At 49.2% G+C, this 20,841-nt stretch overlaps 1 protein-coding gene across 1 annotated transcript; it reads left to right on the top strand.

Annotated features, from left to right (window-relative positions):
* Window positions 1–5,237: 5,237 nt before the first annotated feature.
* Window positions 5,238–6,834, top strand: LOC109751185 (strigolactone esterase D14). The gene is made up of 2 exons (XM_020310080.4): window positions 5,238–5,991; window positions 6,116–6,834. Exons 1-2 carry the CDS (start codon window positions 5,522–5,524, stop codon window positions 6,546–6,548), a joined length of 903 nt encoding a protein of 300 aa, XP_020165669.1. The 5' UTR covers window positions 5,238–5,521; the 3' UTR covers window positions 6,549–6,834.
* The last annotated feature ends 14,007 nt before the right edge of the window (window positions 6,835–20,841 follow it).

Here is a 20,841-nt window from a genome sequence, read left to right as displayed (position 1 = left end):
GCGTGCGGACCCTACGGGTTCGAGAACTATGTAGACATGACCGAGACACGTCTCCGGTCAATAACCAATAGCGGAACCTGGATGCTCATATTGGCTCCCACATATTCTGCGAAGATCTTTATCGGTCAAACCGCATAACAACATACGTTGTTCCCTTTGTCATCGGTATGTTACTTGCCTGAGATTCGATCGTCGGTATCTCAATACCTAGTTCAATATCGTTACCGAAAAGTCTCTTTACTCGTTCCGTAATACATCATCCCGCAACTAACTCATTAGTTTCAATGCTTGCAAGGCTTATAGTGATGTGCACTACTGAGTGGGCCCGGAGATACCTCTCCGACAATCGGAGTGACAAATCCTAATCTCGAAATACGCCAACCCAACAAGTACCTTTGGAGACACCTGTAGAGCACCTTTATAATCACCCAGTTACGTCATGACGTTTGGTAGCACACAAAGTGTTCCTCCGGTAAACGGGAGTTGCATAATCTCATAGTCATAGGAACATGTATAAGTCATGAAGAAAGCAATTGCAGAATACTAAACGATCAAGTGCTAAGCTAACGAAATGGGTCAAGTCAATCACATCATTCTTCTAATGATGTGATCCCGTTAATCAAATGACAACTCATGTCTATGGCTAGGAAACATAACCATCTTCGATCAACGAGGTAGTCAAGTAGAGGCATACTAGTGACACACTGTTTGTCTATCTATTCACACAAGCATTATGTTTCCGGTTAATACAATTCTAGCATGAATAATAAACATTTATCATGAAATAAGGAAATAAATAATAACTTTATTATTGCCTCTAGGGCATATTTCCTTCACCTCTTTCCTTCTCCCCTCCTCCTCTTTCCTTCCCCTCCTAGTTGGACTAGGAAAGGGGGAACCTACTCCTAGTAGGAGTAGGGTTCCCCCTTGGGGCGCACCCTATGAGGCCGCCGACCCCCTCCCCTTGCTCCTTTATATACAGGGGAAGGGGGCACCCCTAGAATACACAAGTTAACATTGTCTTAGCCGTGTGCGGTGCCCCCCTTCACCATCATCCACCTCGGTCATACTGTTGCGGTGCTTTGGCGAAGCCCTGCGCCGGTAACTTCATCATCACCGTCATCACGCCGTCGTGCTGACGAAGCTCTCCCTCAACACTCAGCTGGATCGAGAGTTTGTGGAACGTCACCGAGCTGAACATGTGCAGATCGCGGAGGTGTCGTACTTTCGGTACTAGGATCGGTCGGATCGTGAAGACGTACGACCACATCAACCGCGTTGTCATAACGCTTCCGCTTTCGGTCTACGAGGGTACGTAGACAACACTCTCCCCTCTCGTTGCTATGCATCACCTAGATGGATCTTGCGTGTGCGTAGGATTTTTTTTTGAAATTACTGCGTTCCCCAACACATCTTGCATTGTGCGAGGGCGTGAGGATATTACGGTGGCCCTAGTGGCTTCATGGGGAGCATTGTGCCTCCACACTGCTCCAAACGCGGGATACATCATCGTCTCCGCGTGCCTCGGTTACCTCTTACCCGAGCCATTTACTTATGCACTTTACTTTGTGATAGCTATATTGTTTCTTGTCATATATCTTGCTCTCACCTAGTTGTTTATCTTGCTTAGCATAAGTTGTTGGTGCACATAGGTGAGCCTAGTTGTTGTAGGTTTTGTGCTTGACAAATTAACTGCTAGGTTTATTCCGCATTTGTTCAAGCCTAAACCGTAATTATTTTAAAGCGCCTATTCACCCCCCCCCCTCTAGGCGACATCCACGATCTTTCACCAAGACCCTTTCCATGACGCAACAGATCCATACCTTAAGCATCTAGAGAAGGTCGCCGAGCGCCTCACCGTCGGCCGGCGGGCGTGGCCGCTCCCGCAGGGCCATATCCGCGCCCACGCCGCCGCCCATTCCCTAGCCCCAACTCGACGCCACGCCTTGGTATCCCACCTGCAACCACCATGGCATGGTCTTCCGCTCGCACCACCGCCCGACCAAGAACCCCGCAGCCGCCCAACCCCACACCAACGCCACGCCCCGCCACACTGCCACATCTCGCGGTGCCGCCACACGCCAAGAGGGGAACAGGAACCCCACCGCCGCCGACGACCACTGGGCTTTGCCCGGCGACGGCAGGGAAAGGGAGGTTGGAGGAGGCGGTCACAGGGTTGGAGGCTAGGGTTCGTCCGATGCCACTCGCGAGAGCGATGCGGGTTGTTTTTCGAGTCTACGAGGTTGGGGGTGCCTTCCGGTACATGTGAGGTGGGGGCCCTGGTTTGGGATTGGTCGTATTTGGTCGCCCTAACTCTAGTTGGGACTCAGTTTAGGTGTCTGGACGTTGGTTGCAAGGCGATGCCGTCATTAGTGCCATGGAATAACATCCTCCCATTGTGGAAAATACCCTAGAGGCAATAATATTCTATTATTATATTTATATATTCATAATTAAAAGTATATATTCTATGCTATAACTGCTATGATCCTGGAATATGCGATTCAACGGAAAACTCATATGAATGTGTGGAATGATAAACAGTAAAAATAAAAATTTTAGTCTCGCCTCTAAGACTATCTCAAGTGTTGTTTGTGATCATGTTTTCGGGATCTTAGGATGTCCTTAAGGTAACGATAGTCCTAAAACAACATTGAGAGTATGACATTAGAAGAATGATCATATTGAATTGACCTATACTTGTTTGTTATAGTTCGAGATAATATTGTGAGAACTCAATTGTTATAACACAAAGTGTTAGCATGTGAATTAGTTCCTTGGACCATCAGAGTATCGTAGTCACTTCTTACCGTATGATGAACTTCAGGGTTGCTGAAACATCATCTATAACACGGTGATCATAAAGACAACTTACATGTTCATCGGAAAGTTTGACAATGACTAGATACCTCCAGAGTGGAATTTACTCCTATAATGATGGAGAGATATTCTTAAAGCCCTCTCGGTGTGACGATATCCATCATCGTCTGGCTAGACACGGGTGACAATATCACAGGGATGAAGGAACATGTCAACGAGAAAGAATAACAAAACCGATAGTGAGGAGACCGGTATAGTGAGCATGTGTATGACTCAAGAGGATACCGATATATCTCAAGTCGGGTTTTGTAAAGTATCGTGAAGTAAAGGGAATAGCACATGATAACCAAAGGTTCACTCGAATGTCATTCGTGTATTCATAGGGATCAATATGGATGTCCACGGTTCCGTTATTGGTCATTGAACGAAAGGGGGTTTGTTCATGTCTATATTTCACCGAACTACAAGGTCACGAGCTTAAAGGAATCACGATCTGCTGAGTATTAGTGGAGTGAGAGTTATGAGAAAATATTCCCAGAATAGCTCTGGGAACATGATAAATTATTTCAAGAGAGTTCCGAAAGAGTTTCAGATGTCTAGAAGGCTACAGAACCCTCCGGATAAATCCAAAAGGGTCCCTCGTGCGAGGACACATTGGATGTGCGAAGGGGTGATCCCCACGAGGCTTTAGGTCGGTGCAAAAAGTGTTTTTGCAGAGGTCACGGACCAGACGTCTGGGTCCCTGCCGTCTGGCCCTGGGCGCCGAGGTCCGTGGCATTTCTGGAAACACTAGGAATCTTAGCATTTCGTATTGAAAAATGAGGAGGACTCTTCCTTGCATCCCAAACCGGCTTTGGGGAGGCCCCCTCCCTAAGTTACGATCCCAGGGCTCATCATATAAATAGGGGGGCATGGTTAGCCCATAGAACACAAGTTTTGAAGCCTCCTCTAGTTCTCTCTTGATCTATTTCCGGTCTAGTTTGATCTAGACTAGTTCTCATTCTCTCTAATCCTCATAATTGAGAGGCCTTGTGCTGTTCTCTTCTCCTCCCTCTAATTCTCCAGCGACGGTTAGCTCTGGATGACGAAGCGCTATCGTGTCGGATCGTGAAGCTTGTACACTTGCAAACTTTGGAGAGGTCGTGCTTTCGGTCTTCCGTTCGAGGGATTGTTCGTGAACGGTTCGAGGGGCTTCAAGTACGATCTACATCGACTCTTCTTCCGCTGCAACCCGGAGTTGGTAACGATCTGATGTTAACCGTTATGCATCTTCATAGTGTTCCTGGTTGATCGTCAGGCGATTTTTTTTATTTTCTACTACGTTTCCCAACACCCATTATGTCGTCATTCCGAGGGTGCTGGGTTGATGTAGGTGGAGAGCCGGAACTTCGGTCAGGGCAAAATCTCTGTTCCTATTTTTTCTAAGTTTCGTCGAGATGCTCTTGAACACGTCGTGGCGGAGTGGATGTGATAGTTCTTATTTTTGTCTTTCTTACTTCTCCAATGTCTGGCGATGCATGACTCACTTTAGCTTCGTTGTGAAGGTGGTGACATAAGGCCTTACAGGTTCTAATTGGCTGGATAGGAATTGTTGTCTAGCCCCTTCGCCACCTTCTTCTCTGGGAGAGCGATCTCATGTTCATCACAGACTTCTTCTAGCTCCGGTAGGTGATTACTCTGCCACTGCGTCAAGAACACTACCTTATCTTTGGTTGTCTTTCACAGATCCACGTGTGGCATCGAGCATTGCTCTCAGCGCAGCGGCGACGAGTGCAGAAGGAAGACAAAATCGATATTCACAAGGACATATGTGTTATTTTCTGCTTTTTATAAGGATGGTCTAGTAAAGGTTGGACAATTTTAATATATGGCCTCTTTGTTGGGAAAAAAGATGTCAATTCATCTGAAGATGCATTATATTTAGGTTACATTAAAATTGGAAATTTCAAACATACAATTCGGTATTTTTGGCAGTTATCATGGTGTAAAGCCTAATTTAGGAATTTTGTTGTGGTTAAATAAAAAATAAAATTAAATTGATTTACTAAAGGTTTTTTCTGTACTTAAAATGAGGTTACAACCCCTGCTAAAAAGTACCTCCATTCCACAATTATAATTGGAGAAGAAAGAAAATACAAGCACTAGCCTTACTAATAGGTAAAATAAATTATACTGGCTAGTAAAAAAGGTTAAAAAAAATAGCTCGCCACTCACCTTAATCTAGTACTGCACCAAAAAATTACAGTGTTACACAACTGTACGATTGCCCTATACAGCTAATAAAGAAGAAAGTGATGTTTAGCACCACAGAGCGGGTCAAAGTAATTTTGTAACAATGACATATTGACATCTCTGGGCTTGTCACGCACACAAAAAAACCAAATCAATAAAAAACAAAACCTAGCGGCTAGAATTATAGGCGCCTCTCCTTTTTATCCGGTGCGGCCTGGATAATTGGGCACATCATCACACTATTCTACACCTCCAAAACGGAAACCACACCAAACCAGAGCAAGCGAGGGGAATAAAGCAGAGGAGGGAGGGGGAGACAAGACGAGAGAGAGAGAGAGAGAGAGAGAGAGAGAGAGAGGGGTAGCCAAGAACGCCATGGCCTCCGCTGCTTGCTAGCTAGCCAGCCAGTAGTATATAAGGGGCGGCACGGCCTCTGCGACCCAGCCCTGTATCCCAGGTCCGTCGTCTCATGCTCCGGTCCACGCACCCGCTCAGCCCCAGCAGGAGCAGCGGAGGTAGCTCGGCTCCGGCGTCTAGCTCCGGCGAGGCGATGGTGGGGGGCGCGCCGAGCGGGGCGAAGCTGCTGCAGATCCTGAACGTGCGGGTGGTGGGCACCGGCGAGCGCGTGGTGGTGCTGTCGCACGGCTTCGGCACGGACCAGTCGGCGTGGAGCCGCGTGCTGCCGTACCTCATCCGCGAGCACCGCGTGGTGCTCTACGACCTCGTCTGCGCCGGCAGCGTCAACCCGGACCACTTCGACTTCCGCCGCTACAACAACCTGGACGCCTACGTGGACGACCTGCTCGCCATCCTCGACGCGCTCCGCATCCCGCGCTGCGCCCTCGTCGGCCACTCCGTCTCCGCCATGATCGGCATCCTCGCCTCCATCCGCCGCCCCGACCTCTTCGCCAAGCTCGTCCTCATCGGCGCCTCGCCTAGGTGGGTGGTAGAGTAATTCACAGTACACCACCGATCGAAAGATCGATAGATCAATTATATAGTCTTTCCTTTCCTTGCACGCGACGCGCGGCGAACTAACCGACCGGAGCAATCGATCAAGCAGGTTCTTGAACGACAGCGACTACCACGGCGGGTTCGAGCTGGAGGAGATCCAGCAGGTGTTCCAGGCGATGTCGGCCAACTACGAGGCGTGGGCCAAGGGGTACGCGCCGCTGGCGGTGGGCGCGGACGTGCCGGCGGCGGTGCAGGAGTTCAGCCGGACGCTGTTCAACATGCGGCCGGACATCTCGCTCCACGTCTGCCAGAGCGTGTTCAAGACGGACCTCCGCGGCGTGCTGGGCATGGTGCAGGCGCCGTGCGTGGTGGTGCAGACCACCCGCGACGTCTCCGTGCCGGCCAACGTCGCCGCCTACCTCAAGGCCCACCTCGGCGGGCGCACCACCATCGAGCCCCTGCCGACGGAGGGCCACCTCCCCCACCTCAGCGCCCCCAGCCTCCTCGCCCAGGTGCTCCGCCGCGCGCTCGCCCGGTTCTAGCATCGCTAGAGAAGAGCAAAGAGAGAGAAGAAATTACTGCTGCTGCCTCTGCTGGTTTCACCGACCCGCGCGTACACGGGGTAGGAGGACACGCGCAAAGTCTACCCCGTATTTCTTCTCTGTATTTTTACCGCATCGATTTTTACTTGCCTCAAAGACTCGGAAGAAAATGCCAGGAGTGTGTCCTGTAGCACGTATGAGCACTCGAAATATTTCTCGAGGCGTACGAGTACTCATCAGTTTTCATCTCTATCTTTTCGCTGAGAAGAAAAGTTTTGTCTTTTCACTGCGTTTGCACTAGCACCGGCGACGTCTCATGAATGGACTGGCGGGTGGGGCCCGCACTGAGAGTTCGAGACTGTGAACGAGTTTGTCTCCTTGCTCTTCTTGTCCTGCCCACTGTCCATCCGTAGCACCAGGCCCGCAGCCGCGCTGCTGCAGTGTTATTCTTGGTTTTTAGTGGTAAATTTTGCCTGTGCAAACACTAGTAAGTACTCCTATGGCTCATCATCCATGTCATCATTTATGTCTGCATAAGCATAATTACATTTGGATAAGTGATCACACCCCGAAAAGAAAAAGATGGCGTCTGGATAAGTCCTGGAGAAGGATAGAGCTACTCTACTCCTATGGCTGAGTATAACCCGTGGCAGTTGGTTGTCCACGTCGTGCATGGCCCATCTTATCACCATGGACATGGAGTATCGTGTAGCGCGGATAAAGAAGTTGACCTATAGCTTGCCATCTGGAGTAGGAGCCGAGCCTAGAGGAAAAAGAAGAAGGCCCCGGGGCGTACGCGTACCGAACTGGCCCCGGTGCGGCGCACCCGGCTGTGACTCGTACGTGATCGTCTCTTGTCATGTATTCAGGCGTGACAAGACAGTCGCAGGCAGCGGCGTGTGGCACTGCTCCACTGCACCTACTAGAGTACTTTACTGGGTTTATCATCCAGCCACTATCTCTGAGAAATCTCATTTTGTAACATCAAGTTGCACGGGGTACGCACGCACGTACTCTTTGATTAAGAAAAAGATAGCCTTCTTCTAACACGAGCTGTTTTTATTATTTGGGACGGGATGCTTAGCTTAGCTTAGCCGTGGGGTAAGTGGGTGTGGGTGTGGGGGGCCACCGGAGCAAACGTGATGATCGGCGTGATGCTTAGCTTTTGACATGGTAGGTGCGCTGTTGCTAGCTCAAGTCCAACCACAACCACAACCGCAACCCCAACCCACCCGGTGCTAATATCTATCTAATCTAACTCGCTTGCATTGGCTGGGTGGGCATCAAGCAATCATTAACAATGGTAATTAGCCGTCTTCGTCGTCGTCATCGCCCGCATTCGCTCTTGCATATTCCTTTGAATTCTTTTTTTTTTCTTTGGTCCGCCAACTAGTACGAACTAATCAAAGTCGTCTTAGCAACCAGCAGCCTTCCTTCGTGCTTACGCAAGAAGGAACCGAGCCAAATCCCAAATCATGTATAGGAGATCACGAACCGTTCGCGCGAAAACGCTCGCGTATTTCTTTTCTCAACAACAGTAGCGGTGGAGAGCGCAGGCGGAGGGGAGATACCGTGGTGATTTGGGTGGGGGCGAGGAGCGATTTTGTGCCTGCACGGTGAGGTTCGTCTTTTCAGGCGGGTTCCGGGCTCGTTCTGGTACCGGAGGAATCCGGGACGCGATAAGGCGAGGGCCCAACCGAGCGGCCCGAATGGGAGTGCCATCCCGTATTGCTCGCCATTGAGGAGAGAGGTGCCGCGTTGCCGCCAACCTGCACGGCCCTGTCGCCTAGGTGGTAGGCCGGGGCGTGTGCGGTGTCGCTCTCTCGCGCCACAGCAGTTGGCGCAGGGCGAAAAGACGGTGCAGCGCGGGACGAGGACCCGGCGGACGGGGCTTTGCGGACCCGGCCTGAATGGCAGTGCGCGGCGTGATGGCTGACCTGACCAGACCTACCGACCTCCACGGGACGAGCTGCCGCGTAAACTGGTGAACAGGACCTCGGATTTTTTCTCGTTACGACCGCCGGAGATGCCGCCCACTTGCCATGATGGCCCACTTGCCCGAGTTAATTAGCAGCAGTAAGCCTTGACGGGGGAGCTGCATTTGTTGTACGGGAGACTGTTACCGCTAACTTCGTTGTCAGCTGCGTCGCCAGTCCGGTCCGCTTCTCGTAATAGATACCCGCTGCATAGAACGAACGAGCGAGGGGCATCTCGAAAACGGACCCTCGAATCGCAAGTAAACTTTCCGACCGAGCTGTCTCGAGGGGTCTTTGCAGGAATCCGGATACACTTCACGTAGGACTCTAGGGCCAGCTCCTCCAGCGCGTGACCCCATCCTATTCGGGTGCGTCCATTTAGGGTAAAAGGAACAAACCAGACGGGCCAGCGTGCGGGCGCAAACTGATTTTTGTTCATTTTCTGTCCGTTTTCGACCCATCCTCAGCCCAAGTTTGCGCTGCTTTTAGGGTGAAACGGACAGCGCGCGCTTGTCCTCTCCTGGCCCGCCCGTCGGTGGCACAAAGCAACCCCCCACGTCCTATTTGGCGTCATTTCCCCCCAAACCCTCCCACGTCCCGCCCGTCCCCCCACCCTCCCCCGTCCATGGCTGACGCCCAGCCGAATTCCGGCGGCCTGGCCATCGACCCGCCCGGAAAGGTGAAGAAGAAGGCGGCCAAGGGTGCAAGGAAGCCGCGGTCGGAATGCACACGGAGATCGCTAAGTTGGACGCGGATTTGGCGAAGAGGAGGAACCGGAGGGCGGTCCTCAAGAGCAAGACCGCCACGGCCAAGTTCGCCGCCGAGCGCGATGCGATGGAGGCCGCGTGGCGCAAGGCAGAGGTCGAGGAGAAGGAGGCCATCGTCAACAATGCGCACGCCCACCTCATGCTTGGCATTTGCCGTCCGGTGGGTTTCTCTGAAGCGGCCTTCGGCCCGGCGAGCACAGGCCCGTCAGTCGCCAGGCCTCCGCACTGCCAGTCGCCAACGTCGCGGACCACGCCTATGTCGCCCGGCTTTCCCCCGCCAAGGCACGACGGCCAGACCCGTTTTTCGGGGTCGCCGGACGTTGGCGTGATCGCGCCGTCCACCCCGCGCCCCTCGGCCGTCATCGACCTCAACGTCACGCCGGGGTCCAGCAGCGGCGGCCGGCCGTCCGTCGAGATGCAAAGAAAGCAAGCACGGCCGCCGTTTACGGGCACCATGCCGTCGCCCCGCGTCCTGTTCAACCGAATGCCAACGCCAACGCCAACGCCAACGGTCGACGACCCCTTCTACAACCAGTACGTTGCCGATGAAGAGCCCCACGACCGTGCTGACTACGACCATGGTGACTCGTGGCATGAAGACGATGACATCTATTGCGAAGGTGATGGTGATGAAGAAGAAGGCATTGATATGGATATTGGGGGCGAGCCATTGTTCATCGACGAGCTCACCCAAAGAGCGGAAGCGCAGAAGAGGAAGAAGAGCATTCGCACGGGTTCATATTCACAAGACGAGGACAAATTGATTTTCCAATGTTGGATGGAGATTAGCCAAGATCCGAGGACCGGCGCGCAACAAAAGGGCCTTGTTTTTTGGACGAGAGTCCACAAAACATTCCATGAAAGGAAGATGTTTGAGCCCTACCAAATTATGAGCGACCGTGGCATCACCTCGATTCAAAAGAGGTGGTTGTTCATCCAACAAGAGTGCAATAAGTATTGTGCCGCACTTGAGAGCGTTGAAGCACGGCCCGTGAGTGGTCTCGGCATTGGGGACATGGTATGCTCTCCTCGTCCTAGTTCTTTCGTTGCTACGGCCATGACACTTCGGCCTTGTATATGTTTGCATGTTCAATTGTTGTCGATCATGTGGTGTAGGCATTTCAATCTTTGGAAGCATTCAAGCTCGGCACAATGACAAGCCATTCACTCTTACGCATTGTTGGACGATCATCAACAACTGCCCTAAGTTCAAGGATCAATACCGTGAACTTCAAAGGAAGAGAGGCAAGAAGACGACCGCGTTGGCCGGAGGTGGAGATGGTGAGGAGTTGAAGAGGCCGACGGGCAAGACCAACTCCAAGGTGGACGACATACGTGATGCGTCATCCATGGCCTTGCATGGCATGATGTCGCAAAAGGATGTGAGGGACGATAAGAAGCGACAAAGCATGGACGAGCAAATGAAGCAATACCTAGAGCTTCAAAGGAAGAAGTTTGAGATGGAGGAGGCGGCCAAGAAGAGGAAGATCGACATGGAGGAGGCGTCCCGGCAAAGGCAGATCGACATCGAAGCCGCCAATGTCACGGCCAGGCAGAGGCAGCTCGACATCGAGGCCACCAATGCCGCAGCCAAAGCAAAGGAGGTGGCCCTTACGATCATGAGCGTGGACTTGACCAAGATGAGAGAGAAGACGAGGAGCTGGTTCGAGGCCAGGTAGAAGGAGATGTTCGACGCCGACGTCCTGAACTAGGTCGTCTGATCGGCCGTGGTCGTTCTTTTTTGGAGGCTGGCATGGGTTCCGGCCGCTGGCTGTGTGTCGGCGAGAAACACATTCATTTTGGAGGCTGATTGTGTTGCCGGCTGCTGGCTGTGTTGCCGGCGAGGACATGTAGGCCGCTGGCTCTGTTGCCGACGAGGACGTGTAGGCCGCTGGCTCTATTGCCGGCGTGAACTAGGGTCGCTGGCCTGAACCAGGGCGTGCTATTTTCGAAAGGTGGTGTTTCAAATAGGAGGCGGACAGGATGGGGCCAAAGGATGCGTCCGCGCGCTGGGCGCACGACCACCGCATCCCAGGACAGGCCCGGACACGACCCTATTGCCCTACCCAAACGGATAGAATCCGGGAAAAACAGACGTCCGTTTGGGGTCGTGCGGTGGAGTTGGCCTAACACCCTCAGTCCATCCAAAATCGAAGTGAAGCCCACGCATTTTGTGGTCCTCATTGTTTCCGCGGCAACAATCCTCCTCCCCCTCTTCGCCCTCTCAACTACCATCCCACGGCTCTGTTGGGGAACGTAGTAATAATTCAAAAAAATTCCTACGTGTCACCAAGATCACTCTAGGAGATACTAGCAATGAGAGAGAGGGAGTGCATCTTCATACCCTTGAAGATCGCTAAGTGGAAGCGTTACAAGAACGCGGTTGATGGAGTCGTACTCGCGGCGATTCAAATTGTGGAAGATCCGATCCAAGCGCCGAACGGACGGCGCCTCCGCGTTCAACACACGTACAACCCGGGGACGTCTCCTCCTTCTTGATCCAGCAAGGGGAGAGGAGAAGTTGAGGGAGAGCTCTGGCAGCACGACGACGTGCTGGTGGAGCTTGCGGTTCTCCTGCAGGGCTTTGCCAAGCACTACGGAGGAGGAGGAGGTGTTGGAGGAGGGAGGGGCTGCGCCAGGGGGAGGGGTGCGGCTGCCCTCTCTCTCCCTCACTATATATAAGAGGAAGGGGGGAGGAGGAGGCACCCTAGGGTTTCCCTAGGGAAGGAGAGACGGCCACAAGGGAAACCCTAGATGGGTTTGGGCGCCCCCACCCCTAGGAAACTTGCCCCCCAAGCCGGGAGGGGCGGCTGCCCTAGGGGAGGCGCCCCCACCTCTCCAGGTTACGTGAGATTTTTTTTGAGGGGTAAAACCAAGTTTTATTCATGAAATTCCACATGAAGTGGGATACATCTTTGGTCATGAGGCACTCCAAACCACACATGGCGCTCCGGACCTCTAGATAGTGAAAACTTGGCTAATCTATGTGCTTCATAATTAACAGCACGACTCTCAAAAGTAAATTTACACTGAAAAGAAGATGATCTAGGAGTTATCTCCTCAATGATCGCTCCATAGGTTTCATGTGATCTCCTGTTGATATCCGATACAACTTGGCTGCAATCCGACGCGACAACAAAGCTCTGGATGCCCAAATCTTCAGCAAGGGACAAAGCTTCCCGGCATGCAACTGCCTCAAGGGTGGCCGGGTCTACCACACCTTCGATAACCAAGGCCGAGCTGCCCATATAGTTTCCCCACTCATCTCTGCATACGGCCGCTGCTGATCCTCCTCTTCTTGTCAATACTCCAGCATCAATATGAATCTTGCAATTGCCCGCTGGTGGCTTCTTTTGCCGGCGCTGGCCAGGATGGCCCGACGTCGTAGTATTTCCCCGTCCTGGACCCTTGGATTTAATTGTATCTAGTTCAGCAATGAACCTAACAATGAAGTCGTGGGTAGCTTGGGGACTTTGAAAGATTGACTCATGGATAGCCTTACGTCGTGCGTGCCAAATGGCCCAAAGAGTGACCGCAGTGAGGATGAAGTGCTCATGTGATAACAGTTGCATCAGTGAAAACAGCCACTGTCTCGCGCTCAGTTACTTGTTCTCTATAATTTTATGTGTGATATCCTCCTCCATTAGCGCCCACACACTTCTTGATGATGAACACTCCAAAAGAGAGTGACTCCAAGAGTCCCGGGATCCACATAGACTGCATTGATCGGAGTCGGCCATGTGGCGATGTGCCCTAACATCATTTGTTGGCAAGGAGTGTTTTGATAGTCGCCAAAGGAACATGCGTATTTTCCCTGGGACTTTCGTCTTCCACAATCTTTTCCAAGATCCCTCTTCTGCAACAGAGTTTGAGGTTCCGGCCGCACCTTCCAGCCATGCTTCCCTTCTTAACTTAGTTGCGACCAACATCTTGTATGCTGACTTAACAGAAAAGACTCCATGTTTCTCATAGTGCCAAGCCCAGAAGTCAGGTATATTCCTTGTGCACAAGGGGATTTCAAGGATGACCCGTGCGTCGATTGGCATAAAGTTTTCTTGGATCACTTGTCTGTTCCAAGAAGCTGTAGCGCCCATGATAAGCTCAGAAACTCTGACCGTTGGATTTGGTATTGTGCTGCCATATGGCCGGAACATTCCCTCTCTAGGGAGCCAATTTTGATTCCATATGTTGGTTGATTGCTACCTCTTGAGCACTGCGTTGGTTTTCCCTTGAAGAGGAAAGGGTGATGCAGTAAAGTAGCATAAGTATTTCCCTCAGTTTTTGAGAACCAAGGTATCAATCTAGTAGGAGATCACGCACGAGTCCCTCACACCTACACAAACAAATAAGAACCTCGCAACCAATGCGATAAAGGGGTTGTCAATCCCTCAACGGTCACTTACGAGAGTGAGATCTGATAGATATGATAAGATAATATTTTTGGTAGTTTTATGATAAAGATGCAAAGTAAAATAAAAGGCAATAAAAATAACTAAGTGTTTGAAGATTAATATGATGGAAAATAGACCCGGGGGCCATAGGTTTCACTAGTGGCTTCTCTCAAGAGCATAAGAAATACGGTGGGTGAACAAATTACTATTGAGCAATTGATAGAATTGAGCATAGTTATGAGAATATCTAGGTATGATCATGTATATAGGCATCACGTCCGCGACAAGTAGACCGAAACGATTCTGCATCTACTACTACTACTCCACACATCGACCGCTATCCAGCATGCATCTAGAGTATTAAGTTCATAAGAACAGAGTAATGCTTTAAGTAAGATGACATGATGTAGAGGGATAAACTCATGCAATATGATATAAACCCCATCTTTTTATCCTCGATGGCAACAATACAATACGTGCCTTGCCGCCCCTGCTATCACTGAGAAAGGACACCGCAAGATTGAACCCAAAGCTAAGCACTTCTCCCATTGCAAGAAAGATCAATCTAGTAGGCCAAACCAAACTGATAATTCGAAGAGACTTGCAAAGATAACCAATCATACATAAAACAATTCAGAGGAGATTCAAATATTGTTCATAGATAAACTTGATCATAAACCCATAATTCATCGGTCTCAACAAACACACCGCAAAAGAAGATTACATCGAATAGATCTCCACGGGAATCGTGGAGAACTTTGTATTGAGATCCAAAGAGAGAGAAGAAGCCATCTAGCTAATAACTATGGACCCGAAGGTCTGAAGTAAACTACTCACACATCATCGGAGAGGCTATGGTGTTGATGTAGAAGCCCTCCGTGATCGATGCCCCCTCCGGCGGAGCACCGGAAAAGGCCCCAAGATGGGATCTCACAGGTACAGAAGGTTGCGGCGGTGGAATTAGGTTTTTGTCTCCGTATCTGATAGTTTGGGGGTACGTAGGTATATATAGGAGGAAGAAGTACATCGATGGAGCAACGTGGGCCCCACAAGGGTGGAGGGCGCGCCCAGGGGGTAGGCGCGCCCCCCTGCCTCGTGCTCTCCTGGTTGATTTCTTGACGTAGACTCCAAGTTCTCCGTGTCACGTTCGTTCCGAAAATCACGTTCCCGAAGGTTTCATTCCGTTTGGACTCCATTTGATATTCTTTTTCTGCGAAACACTGAATTAGGCAAAAAACAGTAATTCAGGCTGGGCCTCCGGTCAATAGGTTAGTCCCAAAAATAATATAAAAGTGTATAATAAAGCCCGTTAATCATCCAAAACAGAATATAATACAACATGGAACAATAAAAAATTATAGATACGTTGGAGACGTATCATTGATGCACCGTTCCCGATTCGTTTAATCAATCCTTGCCTTAGGGTGTCCCTACCTTCAACTACAGCACGCCACACCTGGCTAGGGTGATTACCCAGTTCGGCCTCAAGAATGTCCGAATTATGGTAATAAATGCTCTTGAGAATACGTGCACTCAAGGTCTCAGGGTTCTGCAGTAGTCTCCATGCTTGTTTCGCCAACATTGCTAGGTTAAATAGCTCAAAATCTTTGAACCCTAAACCCCCCATGCCCTTGGGTTGTGTCATAGTTTTCCAAGAGACCCAATGAGGCTTCCGTTTTCCTTCGTTACTTCCCCACCAGAACTTTCTGATAACATAACTTCCAGGTTACGTGAGATGGGGTGGGAGGGGCGCACAGCCCCTTAGTGGGCTGGTGTGCCCCCTCCCCTTGGCCCATAAGGCCCCCAACGCTTGTCGGGGCCTCCGAAACTCCTTTCGGTCATGCTGGTTGTCACCCGGTACTACCAGAATAATTTCGGACTCCAATACCCTTGTCCAATATATGGATCTTCACCTCCGGACCATTCCGGAGTGCCTCGTCATGTCCGGGATCTCATCCGGGACTCCGAACAACCTTCAGTAACCACATATTATTCCCATTACAACTCTAGCGTCATCGAACCTTAAGTGTGTAGCCCATACGGGTTCGGGAACCATGCAGACATGACCGAAACATCTCTCCGGCCAATAACCAACAGTGGGATCTGGATACCCATGTTGGCTCCCACATGTTCCACGATGATCTCATCGGATGAACCACGATGTCGGGGATTCAGTCAATCTCGTATACAATTCCCTTTGTGCATCGGTATGTTACTTGCCCGAGATTTGATCGTCGGTATCCCCACACCTCGTTCAATCTCGTTACCGGTAAGTCTCTTTACTCGTTCCGTAACGCATGATCCCGTGGCTAACTCCGTAGTCACATTGAGCTCATTATGATGATGCATTACCGAGTGGGCCCAAAGATACATCTCCGTCATACAGAGTGACAAATCCCAGTCTCGATTCGTGCCAACCCAACAGACACTTTCGGAGATACTTGTAGTGCACCTTTATAGCCACCCAGTTACGTTGTGACATTTGATACACCCAAAGCACTCCTACAGTATCCGGGAGTTGCACAATCTCATGGTCTAAGGAAATGATACTTGACATTAGAAAAGCTCTAGCAAACGAAATACACGATCTTGTGCTATGCTTAGGATTGGGTCTTGTCCATCACATCATTCTCCTAATGATGTGATCCCGTTATCAACGACATCCAATGTCCATGGTCAGGAAACCATAACCATCTATTGATCAACGAGCTAGTCAACTAGAGGATTACTAGGGACATGTTGTGGTCTATGTATTCACACATGTATTATGGTTTCCGGTTAATACAATTATAACATGAACAATAGACAATTATCATGAACAAGAAAATATAATAATAACCATTTTATTGCCTCTAGGGCATATTTCCAACAGTCTCCCACTTGCACTAGAGTCAATAATCTAGTTCACATCGCCATGTGATTAACACTCATAGTTCACATCGCCATGTCACTGACACCCAAAGAGTTTACTAGAGTCAATAATCTAGTTCATATCGCCATGTGATTAACACCCAAGAGTTTGCTAGAGTCAATAATCTAGTTCACATAACCATGTGATTAACACTCAATGAGTTCTAGGGTTTGATCATGTTATGCTTACGAGAGAGGTTTTAGTCAACGGGTCTGCAACATTCAGATCCATGTATTCTTCGCAAATCTCTATTTCATATTGTAGATGTTGCTACTATGCTCCACTTGGAACTATTTCAAATGGTTGCTCCACTATACGTATCCGGTTTGCTACTCAGAGTCATCTGGATAGGTGTTAAATCTTGCATCGGCGTAACCCTTTACGCCGAACTCTTCATCACCTCCATAATCGAGAAACATTTCCTTATTCCCAAGGACAATTTTGACCGATGTCCAATGATCCGCTCCTGGATCACTCTTATACCCCCTTGCCAGACACGTGGCAAGGCACATCGCAGTACATAGCATGTCATGTCGTATAGAGCTTATGGCTAAGGCATAGGGGACGCCTTTCGTCCTTTCTCTTTCTTCTGCCTTGGTCGATCTTAAAGTCTTAAATTCACACCTTACAACTCAGGCAAGAACTCCTTCTTTGACTGATCCATCTTGAACTCCTTCAAGATCATGTCAAGGTATGTGCTCTGTGAAAGTCTTATCAGGCCTCTTGATCTATCTCTATAGATCTTGATACCCAACATGTAAGAAGTTTTACACAGGTCTTCCTTTGAAAAACTCCATTCAAACAACCTTTTATGCTTTCCAGAAATTCTACATCATTTCTGATCAACAAAATGTCATCCACATATACTTATCAAAATGTTGTAGTGCTCCCACTCACTTTCTTGCAAATACAAGTTTCTTGCAAACTTTGTATAAACCCAAATGCTTTGATCACCTCATCAAAGCGTATGTTCCAACTCCGAGATGCTTGCTCCAGTCCATAGAAGGATCGCTGGAGTTTGCATACCTTTTAGCATCCTTAGGATCGACAAAACCTTCTGGTTGTATCACATACAGCCTTTCCTCACGGAAACCGTCAAGGAAACTTTGTTTTGACATCCATCTGCCAGATTTCGTAAATGAAATGCAGCAACTGCTAACATAATTCTAACCGACTTTAGCATCACTATGAGTGAGAAAGTCTCATCACAGTCAACTCCTTGAACTTGTCGGAAACTTCTTTGGGACAAGTCGAGCTTCATAAATGGTGACATTACCATCAGCGTTTGTCTTCTTCTTAAAGATCCATTTATTCTCAATGGCTTGCCGATCATCGGGCAAGTCCACCAAAGTCCATACTTTGTTCTCATACATGGATCCTATCTCGGATTTCATGGCTCCTAGCCATTTGTTGGAATCCGGGCCCACCATCGCTTCTCCATAGCTCGTAGGTTCACTATTCTCCAACAACATGACCTTTAAGACAGGGTTACTGCTCAGAAGTTGTACATCCTTGTCGACCTATGAGGTTTGATAGTAACTTGATCTGAAGATTCATGATCATCATCATTAGCTTTCTCTTCAACTGACGTAGGTGCCACAGAAACATCTTTCTGTGCTGCCCTAATCTCTGGTTGAAGTAAAGGTTCGACAACCTCATCAAGTTCTATCTTCCTCCCACCCAATTCTTTCGAAAGAAACTCTTTCTCGAGAAAGGACCTGTTCATAGCGACAAACACTTTGCCCTCAGATCTGAGATAGAAGGTATACCCAATCGCTTCTTTGGGTATTCTATGAAGACACAATTTTCCGCTTTGGGTTCGAGCTTTTCTGGCCGAAGCCTATCGACATAAGCATCGTAGCCCCAAACCTTAAGAAACAACAACTTAGGTTTCTTGCCAAACCATAGTTCATACGGTGTCGTCTCCAAGGACTTAGATGGTGCCCTATTTAAAGTGACTGTAATTGTCTCTAATGCATAACCCCAAAATGATAGCGGTAGATCGGTAAGAGACATCATAGATCGCACCATATCCAATAGGGTGCGATTACGACATTCGGACACACCATTACGCTATGGTGTTCCAGGTGGCGTCAACTGTGAAACGATTCCACCTTGTCTTTAGTGATTGCCAAACTCATAACTCAGATACTCTCCCCTTGATCAGATCGTAGGAACTTGATCTTCTTGTTATGATGATTCTCAACTTCACTCTGAAATTGCTTGAACTTTTCAAACGTTTCAGACTTATGCTTCATTAAATAAATATACCCACATCTACTCAATTCATCGGTGAAGGTGAGAAAATAACGATATCCACTGCGTGTGTCAACACTCATCGGACCGCACACATCAGCATGTGTGATTTCCAACAAGTCACTTGCCCGTTCCATTATTTCAGAAAACGGGGTTTTAGTCATCTTGCCTATGAGGCATGGTTCGCATGTGTTAGGTGATTCAAAATCAAGTGACTCCAAAAGTCCATTAGCATGGAGGTTCTTCATGCGCTTTACACCAATATGACCTATGCGGCAGTGCCACAAGAAAGTGGTACTATCATTATCAACTCTACATCTTTTGGCATCAATGTTATGAACATGTGTATCACTACGACCGAGATTCAATAAACCATTCACATTGGGTGAATGACCATAGAAGGTATTATTCATGTAAACAGAATAACCATTATTCTCCGACTTAAATGAATAACCGTATTGCAATAAACATGATCTAATCATGTTCATGCTCAACGCAGACAGCAATGCAAATCTGGATTCAACACTAATCCCGAAGGTAGAGGGAGGTGCGATGGTGATCATATCATCCTTGGAAACACTTCCAACACATATCGTCACCTCGCCCTTAGCTAGTCTCCGTTTATTCCGTAGCTTTTGTTTCGAGTTACCAATATTAGCAACTGAACCGGTATCTAACACCCATGTGCTACTAGGAGTACTAGTGTCGGGGATATACCCCGCAGTATGACCCGGCCGGAGTTATGACCCGGCTGGGACAGTTAAGTTATATGATAACCCGACAGATGATAACCCGGCAGATGTTAAGTTAGATGATAACCCGACAGATGTTAAGTCAGATGATAACCCGGCAGATGTTAAGTCAGATGATAACCTGACAGATGATAACCCGGCACACAGTCATAACCCGGCAGACAATCATAACCCAGCAGACAGAGTCGCCTGGGGTTAATAAGCCCGAGACGTTAAGAAGCCCAAGATGTTAAGAAGCCCATGAAGAGAAGTCAGAATAGTTTAAGTCTTAGTCCGAGATGGACTCTACATGTAACCCGCCCCTTCAACTTATATAAGGAGGGGCGTGGCACCCCAAGAGGGACAAGTAAGGAGAGAAATAATCTTAGGGCTAGACATAACTAGGAGAGCCTGTTTACGGCGACTCCTTCATGATGATAATGAGAACTAGCCACAAACAACATGTAGGGTTATTACCGGATGATGTTTCCCGGGACCCGAAGTTGTCTAAACCCTTGTCTTACGCTGCGTCTCTCGATTCTGATCAACCCCTCTCAAGCTACCACATAGATGCGTTGGCCTCGCGACTAAGTCCTCACACTAGGACATCTGCCGTGACAATTCCATGACAGTTGGCGCCCACCGTGGGTCATAGCGCACGGTGGTGAGGAGTTCTTGAAGGGATCTCTTCCACGGATCGAGAAGTTTGCAATTTTTCGGCTGAAAAATAACCAGTTTGGAAGGATGCACATTAACCACAAATTCATCAGTCAAAGATCGGAGTTTTTCAGCGATGGATTAGAGAAAGTTCAGATCAAGAGGAGTTAGGGTTACGCTGCTATCCAACGGCTTGTTTGGTAGATGATGAGTCGCCGAGATCAAAGGATTTTCCTGAAGAGGATGTGTCTGATCAAACCGTTGCCGTCGCGTGTGCCTGCACTAAACTCCAAACGAGAGAAAACAAAGTCAAGCCAAGACCCGGAGATAAGATTGATAAAAACTCTACGACTTGGAAAAGGACTCGGCCATGGTTTGCAAGTGCCGCCGAGTTACCCCCGGATCGTCTCGGCCTCACCTTGGACCGGCTCGTCTCTGCCAAGTCAAGGCGGCCTTGACGTCTTCAAGTCGCCTCCGCGGACCTGCCTCATTTGCCGCTTCTGAAGGAACCCAACTCCGTCGCGGCCTCCGCTGCCGTTTCAAGCCGTTCCAAACAGTAGGGGAGCCGCCGTCACTTCTGTTTCAAGTCGACTTCATTGACCGG

This window comes from Aegilops tauschii, chromosome 4 (genome assembly GCF_002575655.3).
Source record: "Aegilops tauschii subsp. strangulata cultivar AL8/78 chromosome 4, Aet v6.0, whole genome shotgun sequence".
Classification (NCBI taxonomy): domain Eukaryota; kingdom Viridiplantae; phylum Streptophyta; class Magnoliopsida; order Poales; family Poaceae; genus Aegilops; species Aegilops tauschii.
This window is presented reverse-complemented; position numbering and strand designations above follow the sequence as displayed.